Here is a 26569-nt window from a genome sequence, read left to right as displayed (position 1 = left end):
TATCTCTTACACAAAAAAAATAATAAATAGCACTACAGGCCAAGGAAAAATAGTTTTGATTTCCTCCTTTAATACATTACCTCATCCTTGAACAGAATTTCTGTCTGAGTCATTTCTTGAATTGAATTGATTGAATGATATGTTTTGTTATTTTGATGTAAAAGATGAACATATTGCATTTTAGTGATGGGCTGAATCCATCATCTGTGTGTTTAGGTGATTTAGGGGGAGTTTGTTATTTTGTTTGCAAATGTAAAGGTCTGCAGAGTGACAGTCGCTGCTCTGGGACACACTCTCATCCAGTGGCACAGTACACCCACTCCAGAGCAAAGTGCTCTGAGCTGAAAGAGGAATGAGAGAAAAACTGCCTTCAGAGCCAGACACTTTAAACATCTAGTAAACATATGCAGCGTACATAACATAGTGAGCTCCCACTATGGATATATCACCACTTTCTGGTTGATGGGTTGACACTGACCATCCCTAGCTGTCTGGTTGGTTGTTCAGTTGACTGCTCTGGCCTAGACTGAAACAGCTAAAGAGCTAAAGAGCTATTTAATGAGTTAACATGAAATTTTGTTCAGAAATTTATAGTTCCCAGATGACAAATTGTAGTAAGGTTTGGTATTGCCCTGACTTTTTCTTTAGTGCGGTCATGCGGTCAGAAACAGTCCAGCAAGTTGGTTTATAACTAAATACCAAAAAAAAAAAATGACATTCCCATAAGCCTCAGCTGGACTGAGTAGTTCTTACCTTACTAACACACAAACTAAGATGCTGAATGTGGCAAACATACCTGCTAAACATCAGCATGTTAACACATCATTCTGAGCACGTTAGCATGCTGACATTAGCATTCAACTCGAAGCACCACTGTGCCTCACAGTGCAGCCACAGAGAGCTGCTAGCATGGCTGTAGACTCTTATTCTTTTAGGCTGTGAATGCATATGACAGGCATTTAATCAAATTTGATATTGTTTTATAGACTAAATAGGAAACATAATAGATTACATACTAGTAGGCTTAAACGTATGAACATATCGAAGGTTATTATTACAGCTACAACAGCTACATTATAGATTCATCAGTTTGAGGATTCCAGCTTTTTAAATGCCAATATTTTCTGGTTTCTTTACTCCTTTATTACAGTAAACTGAATATCTTTTGGCTGTGGTAAAAATTCTTGGGCTTTGGGAAACACCAATTGACATTTTTCACCATTTTCTGACTTTTTATAGAAACAAAACTAAACAATTAGTCAAGAAAATGATCTACGATAAAAATAAAAGTTAGTTGCATCCTTAATATTGAGCATAATATCCTTTTTATAGGCTGAAGCAAGAACAAAATTATGGTACATTCACACATAGAAACAAACACTAGTACCATATGTGTTGAATTTTTTGGATGGAGAACATACACATTTGCTCATCAATGTGCAAAGTAACAGTAAACATACTGGAGCCAACCCAAAGCTGAGGGATGCCAGCTAAGTCACGATGCAGTAAATATAGCATCTGTGTTGACTCAGATGTGATGAGCCTGTACTATGACACATGTTAATTAAAGACACTCATTTGTCAGTGGTGAGAGGGGCTTCCTTATTTGGGAATTTACCAAAAGTGGTAAAGTGTTCCCTCAAAAAAAAAAAAAAAAGGCCAAACATCTTTGTACTTTTCATAATTTGGTTAATATGCCCTCCTCGGTCTCTGACGATGCTTTCCCGTCAGCAGCATTGTAAACAGTCTATCTGTGCCACTGACTTGAGGCTTATGAATAGAACGAGCAAGGATGTGACCTAAATAACATATTCTTAGCCCCATGTACATCAGTGAGCCGTAAATACACAGTTTTACATCAACAGTCAATTTGTAACCTGCTCAGCCAGAGGAACGAGTTAAAATAGACAGGTCGGTCCTGTTTTTAAAACAGCCGTTTCTCTCTGCGACTCTGGAACAGCAAACAGAAACAGTTCTTTTAGAACGCACTTCATAAATTAATAGACTAGTAACCATCTTTGAACACCAAAACCTCCAAATCAATTGAGCTGTAAGTCAACCTAAGGTAGCTGAAAGACTTTGTTAGGTTTCCTTGGCCAAATGATCTATAGCCCCTGTTCCCAAACTGGGGCAAATGTACCCCCAGGCCAGGGGCATGTGAAGTGATGTATGGGGTACGTGAAAAAAATGTGTATAAAGCAATTTAAGACTCAGACTCTCAAATTCAGCAGTGTGTGTCCTCTAAAGCACACCCTACTCATTAACCTGTGTTGAGAATCCTGGAATTTCAAGTTGATTTAATATGTATACATGTCTGGAGGAGCCTTACAAACATGATATAAACATTTTTCAGTCAAATACAATCAGCCATCTGGGCAGTAAGTTTCTGAGTAACAAGTATAGGGAACTAAAGCAACTGCAGTCTAATATAGTTAGGGCTGGGTATTAGTGTTGATTGATGTCTTCTGAACTGGCATATGACGATGTCCACAGTGAAACATCTCAGTGGACAATGATATGGTTGTTAAGTGCCACATGACCATAACTTTTTTCTTTAGCTTCTGAAGCTTGTAACAAAGTCAGCTGACTAGGGATGTTAAGAAAATACTGGGAACTAAGCTAAGAAAACACCGATGTAAGAGCCTCTTGGGTTCGACTGACTGGGTAGTTTAATAAGAAAACAATAAATGAGACATGGAGATTTAATGTTAGTGCAATGACCAGCGATGGAATGAAACTTGTACATTACGTCAGCTGGCCAATTACATGTCACATTAAATCAAAGAACATCTGCAGTGATTGGTTACAAGCAAAATCATACAAATAATCACTTTTTCTAGATTTGAATACATAAAGGATCAATTGCAGGGATCATTAAACTGGAGAAGTTTCAATCATACTTGGCATTATTGAGTATTGATACACATTCCTAAGTAAACCAGTCCTGCAGTTCATACAGTGTTTGTTAAAACTGAGATTTTAATTGTGGAAGCTGCACTCTTGATTGTATTGAACGTGTTTCTAATATTTAAAGGTGCAGTAAGAGATTTTAGAGAAACATAGTTTCATTCCCTGATCATCAAATTACAGAGGCTTTGGCTTGGCTTTTTGAGCCAAGAGGAGGAGCACAAGTTTAGTTTTTTCTCAGACTACAATTGAATTACATTCTACTTAAAGGTTATTATGGAGCTTTGGACTGATGATGCTAAAAATAAAATGCCTACCCCAGCTTTAAGGACATTAAAATTATAGCATAACATAATACAGTTCAGCACCATCCCCAAAATACAGCCTGAAAATGGGGTCCTCTGCGGCTTAAGGATCAAGATGCTGACCGTGACCTGCAATGTCTCCGGTATGACCATATAGAATAAACACCTCCATAACAAAACTTTTTAGAAACATTTAACTTGAAGGCAGGATTTACTGCAGAGTTAGGTTGTTGGATTAGATTGGATTTCTGCCAGCCACAGGGTCGCTGTTCTTTTGACCTACCTGTAATGAAGGTATATGTAGGAATTTCCCTTCAAATATCAATAAGAAGTCACACAGATTAGAATAGGAATCCACACTTCCTCTTACTTACTCTACTGTCTTTTAGAAATAGTATTGTCAGTAGAAATGGTGTCATGTTCTGCATTCCTGGCACCACTGAGAGCTTAGCATGTTTCCTGAATGTCTCACACAGATAAAACAAAGTCAGTATTTTAACTGTCAGAAAACATCTGCAATACTCGAGAAAACTGGAGCACTGACAAGTTCTTGAAGGTCAAAGCTAATATCTACACTGCCTCTTCCCTTTGAAAGCAGATTCCTGTATCTCAACAGTTACAGCTGATTGAAAAGAACAAAGAACTCATTCACTCTGCCTGCTTCTTGCTTCAGCCCAATTAAATAAAGTCATTCAGATAACAACTGAATGCACGTGGATGGGTCATGTGTCTCTCTCTCTGTCCCTGGTAATTAAAAACAATCTGTTAAGACAGTCAGAGGGGAGGACACCAAGAGTTGGTTTTCCTCACTGTTCCAGATCTGTGCAGGTTTCAGCTGAAGTTGAACTGACAGGATGTTTTTATCTGCACCCACAGATCACAGCCAGAGTCAAATGAAGTCAAATGGAGTTTTGTTTTTCCCCCTGAAAAAAAAAAAAGTAATATCACAATATACAGTATGTTACAATTTTTCTACCACTACAGTCATGTGATGTGATATTTTTTATAATATCAATTGATCATTTTACAGTGTGATTATGTGTAGTGAATGATGTATAAATGGGCTTTATTTTCAAAAATTGCAACTGGCTGGCAAATGTTGTGAAGCATTCAGAAGCTAAAGAGTTAGATATTTCCCTCAGGAGGTGGTGGAGACCAAAAACAGAGCCGAAATGAATGCTGATCATGATTCATATCTGCTGGACGTGTACATGAGCAATTGTATGCAAGCAAGTTAACGTAGAGGTCCAGTGTGTGAGCTTTAGGACAGTGGTTCCCAAACTGGGGGGCAGGCCCCTTTGGGAGGGTGAAGAGCAACTGCAGAGGGAGGCATGGATGACCAGGAGAGAAATATAGAGTGAAACAAAGTTAAATGAAAATGATTTATGTAGGGGAAATATACAATCTTAGAGTTTTTTCTTGATGCAAACATGCCAACTTGTATTTCTTATACTATTAATTTCTACAATCCATCTTGAATCCTTTTCTTCTTTTCTTGAGTTGCTTTCCCAATAATTGTTAGTTATTGATAATGATTTTCCTTTTTCGGCCCTTGAAGAGGGAGGCATGCTTGCAAAAGTTTGGAACCACTGCTTTAAGCGAATCTATTGGCAGAACAAGGCAGAAATTGAATATAATATTCTTCAGTATGTTTTCATTAGTAAATAATCACCTGAAAATTAGAGATGCACCGATATCAATTTTTTTGGCTGATTCTGATTTCCGCTTTTTTTTTTTTTTTTTTTTTTTTTAAGGGTCTGACCTGCCGATTCCGATTTTCAGTCTATCTAAGAACTGTGATTGAGAGCATTCACAAACATTTTTGCATCTTTTCTTGTAAAAATTAAGTTGGATGTTCATAATAAAACACTGACTATTAAATATTCATTAAATACTATTTAAAATTTCCCCCCAGTCCTCTAGGTTACAGCCAGGCCTTATTATAGTTTTATATTAAGATTATGAATTGAGTGAACACGATCTCGCAGGATTTCGCAGGACACAATTTCACGTGATCTGCTGTGGAGGCAGATGTAAACAAACCAGAGACTGACGCGGTGCAACAGTTTGCTGCATTGAAACTTTGCCGTGAGAAAAACGGACACGGAAGTTAAACAAGTCTGACTGAGAAAATGTTTGAGGAGACACATCAACACAGGTTGTTTATTCTTCAGCCAGAACAGGAGGTGAGATTTTAACTGTCCCTTTGTGAACAGCAGTCTGCTGCTGGCTAACATTACCCTGAAGGCCTAGAAAGTTTACAGCTGTTCTGCGACATTGCCAGCTGCTCTGTCTCGTTGTAGACTCTCTGTCTTGTCTTTATCCTGTTCTTGGAATCTGTCACTACTACCAACTAGCAAGCATGTGTCTGAGTGTGTGTAGCTGTTATCAGCGCTGTGGTGGGTGTGATATCTCGGTCAGTTTGTCTGCTGCGTGCATGATGTGACCATCGTACAGAACTTGTGTGTGACAATGACGGGCAGAGAATCGGATTTGTGATGCTGACTGGCCAGTCACCGGCCGGTTGATCGGTGCATCCCTACTTCCTTTACCTTATAATGGGCCCCAGTATTTTTGACAACGCTAGTCTCTACAGTAGCCCAGAATGGACAAACTAAACACTGGCTCTTGAGTGGGCTTTTTGCGAGTTTAGGGGTCACCATAGGTTTTCCTGTGCTCTTGGAAAGGTAGGAAAGTTGGTTGCCAGCCCACGACTAGATGCCACTAAATCCTACGCACTGGTCCTATAAAATGTGATAATACATCAGTGTTGTGTGCACAACTTATTTGTACTGCCTCCAAGTGGCCAAAAATCAGCTATTGCAGGTTTAATAACCAAACAAGTTGAGTCAGTCTTTGCAAATGTTGCTCAACAAGATCTGCTGCTCCAGTTGTAGTTGCCTAATTATAGTTTCTGCATACTGTGTGTGCAAGAGTGTGACATATTTGTCCTACTACCGCTACTTAAATTCCAGTTGAGCTGTCAAAACTATAGCAAGTGTAGCTGTTATGTCTAATCTCTCCCGACTCCTAATCTGCTTCCTCTCTGTCTTCTGTTTCCAGGTTTTAGGGTTTGAGGTGGACTCCATCAACTCTGTCCAGTTCTCCAACCACACAGGTAAAACGGATGAAATAGCACATTTATTCTAGAGCTTGAGTGTGTGCTGTGTTTAGTCAGTGCGTGTGGGTGTGTATGAGTCAGTCAGTGCCCCTGGTGTCGTGATGAGGTGTTAGCGGGTGTTAGAGAGACGCTCGTCGTTGAGGCAGTGGCCGTGTTGAGGCTGACGAGGAGACAGCTGAGTTGTTTTTTGGGAGGTCGGTGACTTCGCTGGCTGACACCAGAGCAGCTTTTAAACTCACAAGTAGCTGTAGGGAACGAAGTCCATTCACATTTTATATGGGATTACTCTTTCAGGTCGTCTTAGGACACCTCAGCCTTATTTTATGAGCGATGATGCCATTTTACTGTGCTCATTAATACCAATTAACGGGGCTCTCATCTAGCTCACTTTACACATTAATGGGAGTGCTACCAGCCTGTAAAATTCTTGGGCTTGGAGACTACAAAATTGTGATGTGGGCATTTATATCAAGTAGAGGATTTTGACACATATTGTGTAGCTCTATATCTGCTCTTTGGTTTTAACCTTCAACTTTATGAAAGTGCAGCAGTAAATCCCAAAAATAACTCGGCCAAAATTATCAGAATACATCATTATCAGAGTAAATGCAGAAATAGTGGTGAGATTCATATGTATAAAAAGTAGTTTTGGTTAAGATTTTTTATTTAAATATGTAGAAATTAGTACAATAAATGTGTATCTTCTGTTGTTGTCCTTTTTAGCTGACAAAGTAATGCCTTAACATTACCTTCTGCCCTGGTAAATTAGTGTTTACTAGTATCCTATATTGTCATGGAAAGATCTTCCACTTTTGTTTTTGTTCATTATTTCCATAACATTTGGTTATTTCAGCAAAAACTATAGTCTACCATGATAGTTTGTTTCTTTACACAGAGATAAGTTGTCATAATTTATAATGTCACAGCTAGATGCATGATTAGGCATGATTGATACAGTTAATGTGTTCAATTGCTTGAAAAAAAATGTGCATGCTGCCCTGATTTAAGTTCTGTAATCCTGTAATGGAAGATGAGAGTTGCAAATTTTTATGTCTGAGTGAATATTGTATATCAGAGATTTTCAAAGTGGGAGGTGGGCCTCCCTCCAGCCTTGTCTGAGGGAAGGCCCACAGTCTCTGTCTTTGAAAACCCCTGTTGTATATGATATGTAGGAATAATAAGGTTTATATTATTTTATGTAAACTTATCAAAGCAATTACGGCTCCTTGAAAAGTCTTAAAAGGTCTTAAAATATAGTCAAGGCAATTTAGGTCATAAAACTTACCGTAAATGTGCCGTCAGTATATAGTTTTTGGGTGGTGTGTTTAAGGCTGATGAGAAAATTGTCATGCACAGTAGCCTACTGTAAAATGTCCAGTAGCGTGTATTGGTTTGATTAACTTTTTTTTTGTATTAGACAATGAGAGACTCTGCCATAAGTAGAGGTTTTAGGTTCCCTTTACGTTCCTTTATCTAGCTACAGACGTAGCTGCGTGTCATCTTTTCATTATTGTCAGTTGTGGTTACTAGCTAGCTAATAAGCAAGAGACCAACAGAGAAATGCAAGTTTAATGACAAATAGTTGGAGGAATATAAATTTTGGATGTCTCTGGCGAAGGAAGGAAATGAAGCAAGGTGTAATTTATGCAGAAATATTTTAACGTTGGGGACCACGGGGTGAAAGCTTGTGAAAAGCACAAGTGGTGTACAGCGGCAAGTAGCAGGGCACACCTGAAACTTCTTCTTACTCCCTTGCAGCTTCTCAACCGTCAGCATTAAGCGATTTTGTGTCACTGCTGGAACCACAAATGGCTGAGGTGCTGATGATGACTCAGCAAATTTTCTCGACCTTTTTGGGTCTTAAAATTATATCTACTGAGGTCTTTAAAAGCATCGAATTTGACTTTAAAAATTGTGGACGAAGCCCCTGATTATAAAATTCTATGCAAAAGGCAAACATTTGTTCTCCCCTCTGTTTTTATAACCGATTGACCAGATTGGGTGATCCCATTCAAAAAAACTAAGAAAGCATACTTGGAACAGCACTAATGTGATGATGCATCTCGTTCCTGATTGGTCCAGAAGTGCTGTCTGCGTCATCACTTGGTGTCACATTTGCTTGTAATATTTTGATCTAATTTCCAGGCCCATGAGTGAGTAGTCTGTGCCGTGTCTTTCCCCTCTTGTGCACTGATGGATGGCCTCTGCTCATGTCTGAACTCGAAGAATGAATCAGCGGATTGCTGTGAAAATAAACACATCTGCCCAGCTGTTGCTTGTTGCATCACAGTGGATACAAGCCAAACCCAGACTCAGAAACCCTCACAGGATCTGCTGTGATGGGACACACTACCTCAAATGCAGACGCCTTTTAAATCATAGTGTAGTCAATGTCTGTCATCGCGATGGACAATGGCATCATCAATCAGCCCAACCCTAGTAACCAGTTCACTGCCACCAACAAAAAGACGATTACTGACAAAAATTAGCTTTTTTTTAGATTTTTTTTGGAACCTAAAAGACAGTTGCTTGTTTGCCTTTGTCATGACCAGACTTGCCAATTTTCTATCTTGACAAAATGTAAAATAAGTAACTTCTAACAGCAAAATAATTGTAATGTTTGGTTCTGGTATGTCAGTTTGACACATTTCAGGCATTCCACGTTTTGCTTAACACAGTATTGAATTAACTGTGTCAGTGGCGGCTCTGTTTGGAAAATTAGTCAGCTATACAATATAGAGATTTCTTTTGTTGTTGTTTTTTTACAGTGTTGAGTGGTACAGAGTGGATGACCGTACCCCCCTCATGTCATGGCTGTCTAGTTTTTAATTTGGTCTAGTTTGAGAATACAAGTAATCCAATCATAACCTGCTCAGTGTAATTACTCCAAGAAAGGTCAGCAAAGTGTTCAGCATCTGGTTTGAAACCAGCCAGGTGAGGTGTGGGTTTTGTCGTTTCGTTGTTACTGAGATGGATGTTGAGCTTAAAAATAGTGAAAGAAATCTGTTGTGATGTTGCAGACTGAGGGTGAGCATAATTACAGGTATACTGTAGGATAAGTGTTGTTGTGTGGGTGAGTGTGGGATGCGTCTGTAGCAGCATCAGACGCAAAGACAAATCAAATGCTGTAAATTACATTTGAGCTTTTAAGATGTGTTATTTTTAGTCTGAATTTAGACACCTTGATCAGGGATCTCTGCGGATATCATTGATCAATGGAAAACAGAACAGACTTTCTTTTCTTCAAAAAAAAAAGTTTATTACAGATAATCCATAGACTTGGATGTACTTTGGGAATTATTTTATATGGAAAATAATAAAAGTGGTTACAATTGAGGTCATTATGTACAAGATGTGTTGTTTTTGATGCTTAGAGCACCACAAATGAAATGTCATCCACCATCCAGAATTTTCAGTGATCAATATGTCCAAACCTCTAAAAATGAAGCTGAAACTATCTTCACAGGAAGTTACTACCAGCAGTTACATGTTTTGATTTCTTTTTTTGTTACTTCGGTATGTGATTTGGTTAAATTGACCCTTAAACAAATAAGCACTTATCAGTGGCTTATTTCTTCTTGGCCTTAAGATGGTTATTTTCCAACCAGTGAAACAATGTGCTTGTGTTCCTTTGAGATCTGTACTACCAACTGAAGACCAAAAACAGCCCTGTATTAAAAAAAACATGCAAGGGGCTGCTTTAGTAGGAGGATGCTGTTTTGTTAATACAAAGATCCAGAAAGGCTGGTTTGAGTACCAGATACCTCAGTTTGAAGACTTACCAGGTGCCAAAACCCTGCAAAGCATCAGTCAGATTTTTTCAACTTTAGAGCGTTTCCATGGCTGAAATTATTTAATCTTTTTGTCACCATGATCACCAAAAAAAACACAGCTTTCACATTACAAACTACCAGTAATGTGTGCACATTTCCAGCCAGGCCTGTCATGATAAACAATTTTACTGTCATTTTAAGACAAGTTAATGATAATAAAATGCACGCACATCCTTTCAAAGAGCAATGAACTTTTAATTCTTAAGAATATTTAGAAATATGAAGAGTCTTTATTCTTTCACATTGCCTTAAACTTAAACACACTAGAGCTGTGGAGTGCAGCTTTCAAATAAGTCCATTTGGTCTTATTCTACCAAACTTTCTGCCTGATATTATACAACTGTCATCAGGAAAAACACCTACCACCTGTCATCAACTAACACAGAATAGAAACGACAGCAAAATGTGTCTCAGCATAGTTGTTTTTCTGTTCATTGGTCTTTCAGGATTACAAAGAAACAATGCTTAGGTGCCGTCTGTTATGGCATCATATTGGCTTAAATGTTGGTGACATACTTATGCAAGCAAAGATGCACATAAACAGAATTGCACCATACATAGACATGACCTGTACCTATGTCAGTAACATAATTATCATGACAGGCCAGCTAAGTTCACTTTAAATCTTTAGGGACTAATAGAACTTTTACATGGCAGCCATATTGATATGAAATAGTATGGTAAACAAAGGTCCTGTTCCATTTAGTGTTGCAGAGCCTTTCCAGTGAGTCAACATTTACAATAGCAGCACCCTAACTCTGTTTGACCTGAACGCTTAACTTGTTTTACTCTTCTATTTCATGTCAAAATGAGTGCTCTGAAAAAGATCTATTGGACTGAAGAGAATTATTATTCTAATCATAGATTTCATGCTCACTTTTCGCATCACCCCATGTGCTCATTAGACAGTGATAGAGCTGAGGACGATGTCAGGAATACGAGTGGGGAAAAGGTCCTCACATCTAAGTTGGAAACTGTATTTGTTTCGGTGACCTTAACAAGAAAATGGCTGAGCTCCTGTTTAATCAGATCTTGTATATTGGTCCCTAACATCTGCAATTTCTCCGAGGAGAGTATGTAATTTGGTGTGACATACTGAAGAAGACGTGTGCATCTGAGAGGGATGAGGACAGAGAAGGTGAATAGAGAAAAGGGAGATAGGACATTTGTGAATCGGAGAGACAGACAGGCGGATGATGGAGAGAAAGACGGAGGGAGTGGAGAGAGAGCGACAGGACGCAGCAGTAAACAGCAGCAGGCGCTGTGAATTGCGACAGCAGCGAATGATGACGACAGAAGCAGCTCTTATCTGTAGGCCTGCCTTCATTCTGCCTCTCTCTCTCTCACACACACACACACACTCACACACAGCGCTCTGACTGCTCATCTCTCTTTCTTAGCCCCTTTGGCTTTCTCCCGGCTTGTTGCTTAGCAACCAGAACCCCACCACCACGTGACCTGGCTGTGACTCACCTGGAGCTGCGACATCATAGGCCTGCAGCGAGCATGTCATACGCATGCTTACATTGGCATTCACGTCACATACATGTGCATCCATATCAGTACATACAGTACTTCACACATATGCATACATACACAAATACACACGTACACACACTCAATTCACTCCTCCACATATGATGTAGGTGTGTTTGTTAGAGGAGTCTGTGTCCCCGTCCTCCTCCAGCCTCCCATCTGGCCCTGACTGACCAGATCCTGTGGCTGCAGGCTGCACTAAGACCTCCTGCTCTGTGTGTGTGTCTGTGTGTGTGTGTGTGTTCTTGAGAATCTTTTTTCAGTTTAAGTTCACACACAGCTTGTTTTCTTTGGTCTGAGTTCAAAAGATTTCCTTTTTTGTGTTTAGTTCATTGAAGTTCACACTTCTCAGTTACAAGCAAAAGTCACATGGACAAACAGGATGTTTTTTAGTCATGCTGGCAGAAGGCAGTCAAAACATTGCACCGATTCAAGTTTCTGTAACTTTATTCTGCAACAAAGGTTTTTGGAGTTTGGCTCAGATGTCTTTTTTTGCAGTAATTTACCTCTGTATCTCTTTAGAACCATAGACGCAACAGCTGGGCGTGAGCTTCAATACAACAAGTATACAATACAATGTTTCCCCTACCTTTGTAAAATCACAGAACGAATCCATGTAATGTAAAAATGTAACATAATGTAATGAAACAGCAGCACAAACTGTGTGCATTGTGCTGTCATGGTAACCTCCGTTTGGTGATGCAGAGTCATTTTTCCCGTTTGCTACAGATCATATTAACACTTTAAATTGATATCATATATAATCCACACACTAAAATAATGATGAAGCAACTACAGACACTTTGAATACTTTTTTACTGTTATCCGTTTTGCATTGCTGATATTGCAGCTCAGAACACTGATTATAAAATTCATCATCATTTATCACGAACAATCTTAAATTGGTAACACTCATTTTATGTCGGTTTGGCCAAAAACTTCTGTGATCTCCATGTCTCTCTCATCATAGGACAGAGACAGACTTCATCATGTTTAAATCTGCTGTGTGGAGTTTTATTGTTTAATGTGCAGTTTTTGTTAGAATAAACGGCAGCATTAAGACCGCATTTAGTCGATCAGTCATTTTCTGACAGGATACTTCTTCTCCTGCTTTATTTGCAGCAACAATGCTTTTTGCCGTAATGTATTTTATATAGTTTCCACAGCTCCTGATTATAATAACTTGATCATTTTGACTTAAGTAGGTGGCTCGCGATCGCTTCACTTCATGCAGAAGAAGAGTCAAATGACACAACAAATGCCCCTTTTATGTGAGCACTCACAAAGCCTTAAGATGAGAGCCTGAGTTAACAAATCAAGTTCATAACCACCGCCGTGATACCCCTTATCCCTGATTGCGGTTTTAACCTTTGTCGATCCAGATCATGCAAAGAAAGCCTGGCTGTGTTGAGCTTGCTTCATAGTACAGCCCTTAGGATAGGGGAAACACTGCAATAAATAAAAGTTGACTTTGAAGGCATGTGCTCTTTGGCCCAACTCCTGAAATGGCCCACCTTGGGCACGACTTGGCATAGCTTGGCATGTTATAACAGGCAATGAAAATGCAAATCAATGTGGCATGGTTTGACACAGTGCAGCCAAAAGTGACCATGAAAAAGCCCAAATAGGCAAACAGCTCCATAATAGGTTAAAGGTTAAAACTCCACATGGAAACTTTAAGTAAAAGTACAGAAATATTATGTACTTAAAGTCTCAAAAGTAAAGTTCTCACAATGCAGAAGAATGTCTTGAAATACTTCAAATAGTAACAATTCATCATATTTACAATATATTTAGAAAAATAATCAACAAAATAACTACGAAATTATGTATTTAAGCATGTTTGTTCACTGATAGTGAATGCACAAACTGATAAAAAGTAGATATTAGGTAAAAGTTGAAAGTTTAATCAAAATACAGAAGTACAAGGTGTCAGCATCTATAGGGGTTTTAATGGGCACATATACAGTGTGTGTGCGTGTGTGTGTGTGTGTTTGGACGTGCCACTAGAATGGAAAAAGCATTGGGAAAAGGTTAGAGTCAGCAGCTTGGCAAACACAATAAGTCGTCTCCTGTCCTCTCCTCTCTGCAGGTTATTCTCATTGGAAAGGCCAGGTGTTGACAGCAGATGAGCTCCATGTTCTTTATGAGGGAATCAAACTGAACAACGTACACCAGTATGACTATGTTTTAACAGGTGAATACACAAAAGTACAACAGCATACTCCATCACAGTTTGCCACATGTTAAATTGTTATTATGTATATATGTATGCATGTTATTTTTAAATCATGCTGAGCAGCTAACAGTTATTTTCCTTGTAGATTAATCTGTTGATTATTTTCTCGATTAATTGATTAATTAATCCTATCACACTCTTGTCAGTTGAAAAACATTTAAAAAATAATTATTCAAATCTTTCTTGTAACAATTATTTTCATGATCAATTAATCTGTCAGTAATTTTCTTGATTCCTCGATTAGTTGTTTGGTTCATAAAATGGTGAAAAATGTTGGTCAGTGTTTCCATAAGTCCAGGATGACGTCCACAGAAACCACAAAGAAACCAGAAAATATTAATATTTAAGAGGCTAGAATCAGAGAATTCTGACTTTTTTGCCTTTTTAAAAAATTGTTAAATATTGAAGTAAAATAACTGATAATGTATAATTACTATAATGTTAGTATTTGTGCTTGTGTGTGTTCAGGGTATACCAGAGACACATCCTTCTTGGAGATGGTAGTGGACATTGTTCAGGAACTAAAGAGAGCCAACCCCAACCTGGTGTATGGTAAGTAACCATGTTGTTTTATTTAAAGGAGCCACTGTCTATCAGTGTCACAGGCTTTTTTTCTCATAGCTGAGTGGGAGTTTCAATATGAAAAAAAAAACAGGAAAGAACACAGATGAATTTGGCATTGATGTATTCCAGAAAACATTTTGTTTCCCCAATAAAGGCCAAGTAGCCAAGAGAGCACTGTGAAGGAAAATAAAAGTAGAATATTTGTTATTTTTCCAAAAACTAAAGTTTTTTTTTTAAATTGGTCTCACTTGACATTCAGTCATCCAGCTCCTTAGCTGCTAGAAACTCAGTAACACTCACAGCTTGCTCATTTTGTCTGCTGCTTGGTTTTGGCAGGTACCATACTATGGGATTATTTAAGCTTTTTGGAAGCTGCTGGAAACTGGGTTGATGAGAGCAGATTTTGCAGTGAGCTAAAACAGGCTAAAAGTTGCATACTTGGGTGATAACTGTCTGTAGGTTTGTCACTTCAAGTGACCCCTACCACAATACAGGAAGTCATTTGAGCCATTGTTGTCATAAAAATAGGAATTAGCAGAGCTTTAATATGACCTCACTCACTCAGCAAGTCAGGCTTATGTTGAAACAGAAGCTTATGAGGGACAGTGAAACAAAATCCCCTAACAGGATCAAATTAACAGTTAATATTTTAAACTTTTGAAGTGATAACCCAGCAAATAAACTCATTAAGTAGCTTTATGTAGCTTGACGTCATTCTCAGAAAAGATCCCGGTCTCGCTGTGTCTCTCTCCAGCCAGGAGGATTTTCATCTCATGTTGCACGGATCAGTTTCACTCAAATCAAGGCTGTTGCAGCTCTGCCTGTAGACACTGTGTTAGTGGATATAGTGAAGACCTACTGCCACTGTTCAAAATAATAAACAACCAGGGGCTGACATGCATAATGTGTTTATTTTTACCCAAGAAGTTTTTGTTATGGACAGAGAGTGCTGTTTTGTAATATACTATTGAGTCTGTGTGCATCTGTAAGACATCACCAGATATTCTTACACTGTTGAATATTTGTAATGTTACATAAATTATAAAGTATCATGTTGTGATAAAAGGATGTAATTTATCTTTCTGGTGGTCCTACGTGCCTTAGTCTGGTTTAGAATAGGATAGCATTGCTAGAGGAAGAGAGCAGAAATTTTCTATAAATCAATCAGACTTTATTTGTATAGCACTTTCCATACAAACAGAATGCAACACAAAGTGCTTCACACAATAAAAACAGTAAATGCAATGCAGTGCAATGCAAGCTGCTAAATTAGCAAAGTAAAATCACAGAAATCACCTCAAAAATCTGACCTGCAATAGACAATAGCAAATATGTTCATCCAATAATACTATACAGTCTGCTTTTGACAACCTTTTTTGATGCCACATATTTAAAATGACACAATAATGATATTTGATGGTTTTGAAAGTACAAAAGCTAGAAACAAAAGATCATTAAAGACCTCAGTCCAGTCTTTATTTTCCTGTCTTTATTTTTATCAAAAGAGGTATCAAGTATCACTTTTATCAAGTATTTCCTAATTAAACTATAATTTTGTTGATAATGTTGATATTTAATAGAAAAGTATATTTATTTGGTACAAGTCTCAGGTATTGTTTTGGTACTTTTGGTGGAGAAATTAGAATCTCTTCCATTTTTGGGGGCAAAGTTTTTCCTCTGATTTTGAAGAACCAGTGTACATAGTGGTTTAGCAGCTAAAGAGTCAGATTTCTCCCACAGGAATTAGTTGAGAGCAAAACAAAACAATTAGGAGAGTGAGTTGTAGACTTAAATTTGCCAGGTGAACAGAGACATATAGTAGAGTCAGCATACAGTATGTTACATAAATATATCATATAATGCTGTCATATTATACCACATGTTATAGTTATAATGCTCTCTTTGTAGACATGACTTCAAATAAGTGTTAATGTTGCTCCACATCTGTTTGCCACTGCACTCACCATATTAACTTCATAAGGTCAGTGCTATGCCCCAAATAATCAGTCAATACTGCCCTAAAAAGTACTGTGAGGCCCTTTTGCCTCACAACAAGAACGTCTCTGGTTGAAATCCCGCTTCGGCCACGGCCCTTCTTTGTGGAATTTGTGTGTTGTCCCCATGCCAGCGTGAGTTTCCTCTGGTCTCTCTGGTTTCCCCCACCAAGGCTCTTTTTCCTCTACCAAGGTGCTGGTTTAGAACTGGAGTTGGTCCTCCGTCACTGCACAGCAGCTGCACACTGCTCCCAGCACTAGGATGGATTAAATGCAGAGACTGAATCTGACTGTATAATTGTACTTTGCATGGTTGATGTATGTCACAATAAAGTTGACCTTCTTACCTTTAATTGCTTTGTTGCTGAGAACATCAGATACAGTTTAGGGATGCTAATGATTAATTTGACTGATTAAAAATATATTCGATAATTGCTGTGTAGAAATGGCAGTAATTGTACCTCATTTGACATTATTTTCTCTGGTGGAGGTATTTGTTGAATAAGGAAACTTCAACTTAAAATGAGAAAAAAAGAGGGAAAAAGAAGATAGATGTTGTTTGTTGTGGCCAGTTGTGTGAGAGCACAAAAAAAGTAGCTATCATGACCTATAGTCCAGCTCCACCCTGGGGATAAATTACTACTGCTAAGGGTGTAATAATAGAAAAACCATTAGCATGTTGCTCACTCCCTCTGGCACTTTTGCATTGTGAGGTGTAGTGAGCATCAGAGCCTCTAAGAGGCACTAGCGGGGCCCTTTAGTCTTCTTTCTTAAGGGAATGTAGACTTATAAAATGAAATGTTTACATCCCCAAATCCACTTTCATGCCTCCCATCACTGCAGCGTTTATGTAATTTGCTGATTATTGGAGCTTCACAGGTCTGACTCTGAATGTGTTTTTGTCCCTTCAGTGTGCGACCCCGTCCTCGGTGATCATGGATCCATGGTGAGATTAGTGGCAGTTTTTGGCTGTGTGTACTATATGTGCAGTTGTTCATGTCTGTTGTCATTAGATAGATTCCTAACCAGGATTTCTGTGCCTTTAACGTGTGTGGGAGGGTTTTAGTGTTCATCTGTGTATATGTACAGTACACATGTGTGTGCGTGTGTTTGTCTTTTAGTGTGTTAGTGTTCTGTGGGTGTGTTACAAGGCTCATTTCTCAGTGACAGATGGATTATTGTGATCTGACAGAACTACATATACACAGTGACTCACTCTGCATGTGTCTGTATGTGTGTGTGTGTATATTATGCTGCGCAGACGTGCATATTTGGGGATTAAGATCATATTCTGTCAGTTAGTGCTTATAATTTAAAACCATGAAAACAAAGATCAGAGAAAAGCATTGAATTAACAGAGCCTCCTCATTTATGTGTCCTTTAGGGCACTATGTGACTACGTGACTTTAACCTCTGTCTTCTCCCTCTACAGTACGTTCCTCAGAATCTTTATCCGGTCTATAAGAACAAGGTGGTTCCTGTTGCTGACATTATTACTCCTAACCAGTTTGAGGCTGAGTGAGTACATGTGTCTTTTCCATACCAGCAGATTTGTACTGATAAAAGTCTTAAATCCAATAATCTAGCGTAATATTTCTGTAATTGTGAACGTGTATTGAGACACTGTGATTTTACACTAAAACTAAACTTACTTAGTTAATATACTACCTTCACCTCAGTAGGGCTGGACAATTAATGAAAATTTTATGGAACTCACAGGATAGCTTTCTTCAATTTTCTAATCGCAGGAGGTGCAGTATTTGTTAAAGGCAGAATGTGTCAAAAAACTTTTAAAATAATTAATGTCATGAGGCAGTGACGTCCTGTTCTACACATCAGACTTAAAAAAAGATCTTCATTTGGTACAGATTCCTGCAAAAAAAAAAATCATCATAGTTATTTTAACATGTTTTTCAATCAAAATAAGAATAATAATGTGAAAATTGTCATTACATCTTATACTGCAAATCATATCAATTGCAATATCAGTCAGAATAATAAAATTGTTCAGCTCTACACCTCAGTGGCTTTGTATCTGTGAGTAGCAAAGCATTAGTGAACACCATCTTTATGTAATGCCACTCATGCTGTTATCTAATACCCTCATCTTGAAGTTCCATAAATTTGGGAAAGAATTAACTGAAATACGCCTCAGCTCCCCTCTTATCTTTGCTTTACCCCATTTTTGAAAATTCTGTTTATTCATATTCCTCATCCACAGATAATTAACAGAACACACAACATAACATAAAAACAGTGCCATAATAATAAATATTATATCTTGCATTTAACACACACTGTACATACAAATCACTTCTTCCTCCCACACTGTGATGGCTCCTCCAACCTCGCTCCCACCCTACAAAGTAAAGATACAGGGATGAAATCTAAAATAAAAAATTACTCAACATATTAAATAGAGTCCATGTACAGCCTCGTGTCCATGTATGTTTTTTTCTGGCAGAAAAGTGTTGACAGAGTGCAGGGGGATGCTGGGATGAAGCATTGTGGGGTATAGAAAAAAAATGCTGTGTGTGGGTTTGACATTATGATTGACATTAGCGGGGTTGCTAACTCACTACAACATTAACAGATTGTTGACTACACAGCTAACAACATGTAGGGTCGGGTGATAAAAGCAATTCAGTGTGCAGCTGATCTGCTCCCACAGAGGGGGCTTTACTGTCTCAGTTATTCTGTCTGACATACTGTATAGACAGACAAGGACAGATCAAGCTTCTTCTCTATTTTTTTGGTTACCAGGGTGACAAGTCCTCATCTAATACACGATTGGTTGCCTTAAACAAAGCAACAGTGGTGACACCAGCACCTTTCTGAAAAGTTAAGTTTTTCATCTCAAAGTGCTCAGAGCGGCTGCACAAAAAAAGGCAAAAAAAAAAGGAGACCTTGGGCCTCATGCTGCCGCATGCGCTTCCTCCTCAGTGGGAACAATTGAAAAAATATGCTGGCATTCAGAAAAACACTATATGAACACAAGTCTGCGGTTCCATTTAGATATGATGCACCTTTAGGCAGCTGTAACGGGAAGGCTGACAAAATACTTTATTCTTTGAAAGGGAAGATTCAAATTGTGGCATTTTTTGACATTTTGACATGACAGGAGATAAAGATATTTTCTGTAATAAGACTTTTCCAAGAATCTTCTCCAGCCACCACCATCTAAGCTCAAACACACAACAAATGTATGAACATACCGGTCTCAAGTCAGGTCTCAAGGGCCGAGATGGGACCAAATGGTTTTAAAACCGTTCTTGCAAATTCTCTGTGATTGCTCAGTAATCCTGCTCCAGTGTTCATCTGTGATCTGGATCTGTTTTGCTCTTTTAAAACATGATTTACGTAGCTTGAAGGTTTTTTTGTCACTACTGTGTTGGGGATGTATAACATAGTTGAAACTGCTGTGTGTATTCAGTGGGCCGTGTGACCAGGAAATAAACCTAGAAGCTATAAAACTTTTTTGGCTCATGCACCAGGCAAGCCACTCTCTCAGGACTGAATGGATGAATGGATTTTTGCGTACACTATCTAGTTCAGTATAATACATCTGTTCTTCTGGTCTGTGAGAAAGGCTGAAACATAACATAATAAAGCAACAAGAAGCAGAAACAAATGCAACACGCACAATTTCAATTTCAGCAAATTTTGATGATCCCCATGGAGAGACATATATAATAAGTCTTCCATGCTTTTTGGGGTTTTCTTTTTGGCTTGCATTGACTAAATGGCAGAAACATTCAGTCACAGTTTAAGAGGTAATGGTCACAACTCAGTTCAGCTGTTCAACTGTCAAGTTGCTCCACCTAGTGGTGTTTCTGTATGCCTGCATACCATGCATCCAGAATCAGGTACTGTGCAAGGTTTTTCTGTGTACTAAAGGCTTGCTTGACACTTGACTTGAAGCCAGTAATGGCTAATATGAGTAGAGTTTCAATAATGAGTCTTCTTTTAGATTCTATTTGGACTTTCTTTCTGTTTAATATCTCCATCATCAGTGTTTCTGGTATTGTGTTATCCATAATGATCATTTGTTTGCTTGTGTTTTAGATTACTGACGGGGAAGAACATCAGCACAGAGAAAGACGCTGTAGAGGTAAAAGATCAGCTGTCTAATCCTTCTTTCCTTTGTTTACAGATAAGGTTTTTTTTTCTTGCTTTACAAGATAACTGCTGATTAAATAAATGCCCCAGTATCTCACTTACTGACTGTCTCTAGGTTATGGATCTTCTCCATGCTATGGGCCCAGACACAGTGGTCATCACCTCCTCTGATTTGCCCTCCAGACTGGGAGACCGCTTCCTCGTGTCGTTGGGCAGCCAGCGCCATGGTACATGACGTACACGTGTCTTTATGTGTACATGTGCGAGACCAGCCAACCAACATGTTGTGTGTTTGCTCTTCTGTTCAGTTCGTCCCGATGGCAGCAGGACGACACAGAGAGTTCGAATAGAAGTTCCCAAAGTGGATGCCGTGTTTGTAGGAACCGGAGATCTGTTTGCTGCTATGCTGCTAGCGTGGACACACCACTACCCTAATGACCTAAAGGTACGAAAACACATGTGTTCCAATTACAAACAAAAATTACAAATACAAAACAACACATGGAGGCTGTGATGCACATCATGTTACATGATAGAAGGTGAACTCAACCACGCAGACCAGGACAGAGCCACAAATTCAGGACGTTAGACTTTGATGTGTTTCTTATATCATTCATTGCTGTATTAGACACTATAATGGTTATTTATCAGGTTTTTGAGATAGCTTCAAGCTTTGTTGTCTCTGGGGAGTCTCAGGTCTCTTTTGGGGGAGCTAATCGTCACCCGTAGCTCCCTCATTATAAGAAAACTGAAAAACACACACACACTACCACAGTGACCTAAAGACAAGGACGCACAATTAAGTGAAAATCATAATAATCACTTTATTCTCACTCTTCTCGCTCACCCTCTCTCAGATGGCCTGTGAGAAGACTTTTTCAGTGATGCACCATGTTATCCAGAGGACCATTTCATACGCTCATGGTAAGAAATGCAGGGCTTCTTATAAATGTTGAAAGCTTTGACCTTGCTCAAATCTAAACTGTTTTTATGTCTCAGAGACAAAAAAAACAAAACAACATTAACAAGAGAGCTCAACCCAAATATCTGTCATTCAGATCACACAAATCTCCATCTGTCTGTATGTTGTAAACTTAAGTGTACAATGATGGATCAAGCACCGCAGTCTCTCTATGAGCTTTTCATGTTTCACTATCACACTCTTATTTCCCCTTCCTGCCATGGTGGGCAGAGGAAATAAAGTCAATGAACCAATGAATAAAAATGCAGTTTTCTTTCTTTATGCTCCCACGGAGCTTCTCAGAAATCTATTTTTGCCTTGTAAATTCATTAAATATCATTCATCCTGATTGCAATCACAATTGTGAACACTGTGCGGATTCTATTTTTAGATTCAAAGCACCTAATAGTCTTGCAACTCACTCAAAACACAATTTCGTTTCAGCATATTGCAGATTCTCCACGAGAGGGGAGCAGTTCATCAGAACAGGGGCCATTTTCATGAAGCTTCCTAATACAAAGAGTTGCTCATAGTGACTATACATATATATATGGGTAAAAAAACAAAATTATTTTACAAGAAATTTCCCTGTTAAGATGAGATCATGGTAAATAGAAAAGGTTTTCACAAAGCATCTTGGCCTTTAAGAGAGCTCCTGGTCTGTTAGGAACAGGAAGGAGGACTTTTTAGAGGCTTAAGAGTTTCTTAAGCAGAGGAGAAAATGGCGGAAAGACAAAGAGGGAGGAGAATCTTGAGTCACCAAACAGCAGTGAAACACTGCGGATTAGATTGTGTTGGGATAATGTTTGTGGTTGATCTCATTAGAAATGCTCTCACATCTCCAACACAAAAATGCTTTAACTCTAGAAATGAATCTTACCACAACACTGAGATATTTGACAAATGAGGAAAAAATGACTTTGGTCTGTCACAGCCTGCATCAGCAGAGTGATCAAACAATTACAGCACTTTCTCAGTCTCATATTGTGATGCAGTTCATTTAATTTCTACTCAGTGTTCACACGCTGCATATTAACAAACAAGCCTTCATGGACATAGTGGGCTTTCCCCGTTAATATCAGATATATCAAGTACTAAAATTACCTGCATGGTAAATAAGCATTAACACATAAATATAACAACTATCAGCCTGTGAATAGGCTGCACAAGTAGGCCTGTGTTTTAAAACATTTTGAAGGCTTCTTTCAAATAGGGTTTTGGCAAATTTCAACAAGTTTAGTTTAGTTTTTATTATTACATTTCAAAATTGTGTAATGTAGTGTTAAAATAAATGTTTTTCTTTATTAATCTACTCTTCTCTATGTGTCCACCCCCTGTGCCCTGTGTACCCCGCCCCCACACAGAGTTGGCAGGTCCTGGTCGGAGGCCCAGTCCGCCCCAGCTGGAGCTGAGGATGGTTCAAAGCAAAGCTGACATAGAAGACCCTGCTATTGTTATGGAGGCCACAGTCATATCCTAACATTAGCAACCCATAAGACTCATACTAACCGTGTCCTCTTCACCCATAAATCTCTCAAATCCTGTATCTCGGTAAATCTCTCATCACCGTAAACCTTGACGTTCATTTCCAAACTTCAACACCTCCTCATCCAGACTTCTGAAACCCCTTAGTATTGTAACCCATTTAGACTTCTCACCCTAAACCCTATTCCCCTTTAAGTCCTCAGTGTCCTAACCCCTTGACCTGTAACTCCTCTGACCTTTTTCCCTGTTTGGAAACCAGAGCCATGGACAGACGGATAGTTTGGTCAGGTTGGACCGCAGCAGCTTCTTCTCTAACAGGGTATGTGAGTGGAAAGCTGTCGGGTTTAAGTGTTATTTATCACTCCAGGATTGCTCTGATATAACTCAATTCCACGAGCATAACACACAACATTCCTTGTATAAAAGTTTCAAAAATATATACAAGATAAGAGGGTGATGAGGTTAATTAAAAAAAAACATTCAGGGTTCAGTCATCAGCACAATAGAGAAATCAAAGTCAGATTTGGACAATGGTGATGTCATATTTGTTAGACCAAACATGAACTAGGTTCTTGTATAAGTAGTCTGTGGTTTCTCTAACTCTTCAGTGAGGATTAGGGAATAGTAGATTTGGGGTGAACACAGAAGCCAGGAGCAAAAATAAAGAAATTACTAGAGTAGAGGCTGCTTTCAGAAGTATTTTTCCCCTTATTAATTCAAATAAAAAATATCTATTAGTTCTTAAAATAATAACAGTTATTATAAGACAAGAGAACCTTCCTTGAATTTCTCTGGTTTCAGGATGTAGTCAGAGGCGCTCTGCTGCACCAGTAACCACACCCAACATGATGTCACTGTGTACTGATGTACGCTGGAGCACACATCTGCATCAATGCAGTGAGGAGAGAAGTTGAAAAAAACTAAGACTGGGTTGCACAAACAAAGATTAAGATCAGTTCTTATCAGAGTTTAGCAAATCTATGTTTGAAATGAGTAAATTCAGATTTTAAATTAAGTGGAGCTCTGTTGCACAATTAAAAATTCATTCCTGTTTAGTCAATCTAAGTTTATTGATGTAAACTGAATTTAAATGGAGTTTAATCAATGTTGAGATCCTCTCTTATCCAAATTAAAGAAATTAAATAAAAAAATAAAATTGAGTGCTGTTGGGACCTAGTAAGTAGCAAGTTTAAGATTAATCCTAGATCATATTTTAAGTTAAGTTGAAAGTTTTGGTGCAACAGAATTAAATTTGAACAATGATTTTATCAGATTTAAAAGTTAATCCTTATTGGTGCCAGCCTAAAGAAGTAAAAACAGGATTTTCGTAACAACAAGTTACGTAATACAACTAACAGTACTAGAAAGAATCAAGTCATTTTGGATTATTAAATGACACTAAGACACCAAAGCCACACAATTGTTAGTTCTAATGTAGCAGGACTTGTTTGTTGTTGCATTCAGAAACAATCCACTGCAGTGTATTTGCAGTATTTACTTAAAAGTGGTCCAAAATACAAAAAGCAATTTGATTCCAGCCGCTGAATGTTCTCCAAAACTCTACCTCTAAATTATTCAATATAAACTTGCCTACTTTATTGCTCTATTACTGCCACTCCACTCAACTCACGTACTCTGTTTGTCTCTGACAGAGTTGCACTCTAGCGGTGGTCGTCCACACCAGTTGCCACGTAGCAGGATTGCAGCACTAACACTGGTGGTTCTGTTAAGACTATAATGATCGAACTCTGTCTGTCTATTGCTCTGCCCACCACTATTTCGACCCCCTTCCCGTCTTACAGCAGTGATGTAATGGTGACCAAGTCTAACCCCCGAGACCCCTTGAAAATATAACAAAGGAAAAAAAAAACGCACAATGTATAGTTGATGTATAGATGTTGTACTATAACTGTATTGGACCATCTGTATGATATCTTCTATCTGATCTGTCTATTGGACCATTGTGTTGATGCTACTGTACTATAGACCACACGCACTACAATATCACCCAAACCAGAGACATCTGGGCTGGTTCTGGCACTCCTGCAGGCTCCAGTGGCTCCACTCATCATCACTCGTTAGTAACTGTCTAATAGTCATAGTATATAGTTGAACCTCTTTCATGTCAAGACAACATAAAGAAAAATGGGCAACCTGATCTGTCTGAGCCTGAGCCTAGCTCGTTTGAACTTGTGCTAGACCAATAAGAAAATTGGCTACCTCAGTGCCAGAACCAACCCACATCATGCCGGGCGGTTCCCGGCCCAGCTCTGGCCCAGAACCCTATATCTGAGAGCTGTGCCACTGAATTTACTGGAGGCCTCGAGAAGTTGTAGAAGAGACCCTCGTCATTACAGCAGGAGACTTCCCCCCACTGATATCATTCAGCCTGATTGCAATCATAATTGACTCTTTTCTAAGTCCCACCCCTTTTAGAACCTTGGTGAATTTTCTATTTCCTGTTTCCTGTACCTAGATATACTATGTGCTAGGCTTCAAATTTTGAAGATGCTGTAAGTGGGGGACCTGTAAAAGTGAGTTACATCTTAATTTAGCTAATGTTAGCAAAATGCTAGCTAACTAGTGAGCTAATTTAAATCACTCGTTAGCTAGCTAGTTATTGAATAAATAAATAAAAAAATAAAATGCTACCTAAGTGTACAACTAATCTACATCAACCGTTAGCTTGCAAGTTACATCCGATTGTTAATGTTATCAAAATGCTAGCTAACCAGCTAGCTAATCTATGTCAGTTGTTTGCGAGATAATTAACTAGCATTTTGCTAACATTATCCAACTTCAGATGTGACTACATGTTGCTTTTACAGGTCCCAGCAACATATTTTAATAAACTTTAAAATGTGGTTTTCTTTTCATCAGAGATGGGCCTGGCAGATGTAAGTACATGAAACAGGAAAGGAGAAAGTTGATCGAGGTTCTACTGGGTACCAAGCTTGCTCAAATGTTAATGGATTACAGAGCAAAAAGGTGCGGGACTTAGGTGTTTTGTTTGGGGATTATATTTTTGAATGCAGAGCACAGAATAGACATGTCTGGATTGTCTAACTCAGTTTTACTCAGCCCTGGTCCTGAAGTACCACTGCCCTGCATGTTTTAGATGTTTCCCTGCACTGAATATACCTGATTCAAATGATCAGCTCATCATCAAGCCTCTGCAGAAGCCTGATCATTTGAATCAGGTGTATTTGGAGCAGGGAAACAGGGTAGGGGTACTTGAGGACCAGGGCTGAGAAACACTGGTTTAACTCACTGAAAAAACACAACTTGGATTTAGCAAAATCTCCACAAAGGGGAGCATTTTATCACACTAGTTCTTCATGTCAGCCTGCTCTACCAACAGGAAATGAAAGGACCAGCAGCAGCACCACAGACCTGTGTCACCACCTGCAATTTAATAGCTGCCCATTTTAACACTGGCAACACTTGCAGGCAGTGGGTGTTTTGTGTGACAAATTTTAAAAGTTATCTCATAACAGGAAACTTC

General features: G+C 38.7%; 1 protein-coding gene across 1 annotated transcript in view; it reads left to right on the top strand.

Moving 5' to 3' along the window:
- pdxkb (pyridoxal (pyridoxine, vitamin B6) kinase b) overlaps positions 1 to 23643 on the top strand; it is a 31578-nt gene extending 7935 nt beyond the window's left edge. Inside the window, exons 2-11 of the mRNA XM_084735802.1 lie at positions 6276 to 6330; positions 13795 to 13899; positions 14410 to 14493; positions 17411 to 17445; positions 17932 to 18017; positions 20565 to 20610; positions 20734 to 20845; positions 20927 to 21063; positions 21476 to 21542; positions 22944 to 23643. Of these exons, the coding sequence (XP_084591928.1) occupies positions 6276 to 6330; positions 13795 to 13899; positions 14410 to 14493; positions 17411 to 17445; positions 17932 to 18017; positions 20565 to 20610; positions 20734 to 20845; positions 20927 to 21063; positions 21476 to 21542; positions 22944 to 23059 (843 nt within the window). The 3' untranslated portion in view covers positions 23060 to 23643. The remainder of the gene's footprint in view (positions 1 to 6275; positions 6331 to 13794; positions 13900 to 14409; positions 14494 to 17410; positions 17446 to 17931; positions 18018 to 20564; positions 20611 to 20733; positions 20846 to 20926; positions 21064 to 21475; positions 21543 to 22943) is intronic.
- Positions 23644 to 26569: the final 2926 nt, after the last annotated feature.

The sequence above is a fragment of the Lutjanus erythropterus genome, chromosome 14 (genome assembly GCF_056507025.1).
Source record: "Lutjanus erythropterus isolate fLutEry1 chromosome 14, fLutEry1.hap2, whole genome shotgun sequence".
In the NCBI taxonomy this organism is placed as follows: Eukaryota; Metazoa; Chordata; class Actinopteri; order Lutjaniformes; family Lutjanidae; genus Lutjanus; species Lutjanus erythropterus.
The sequence above is the reverse complement of the archived record's forward strand: the minus strand, read 5'-3'. Positions and strand labels throughout refer to the sequence as shown.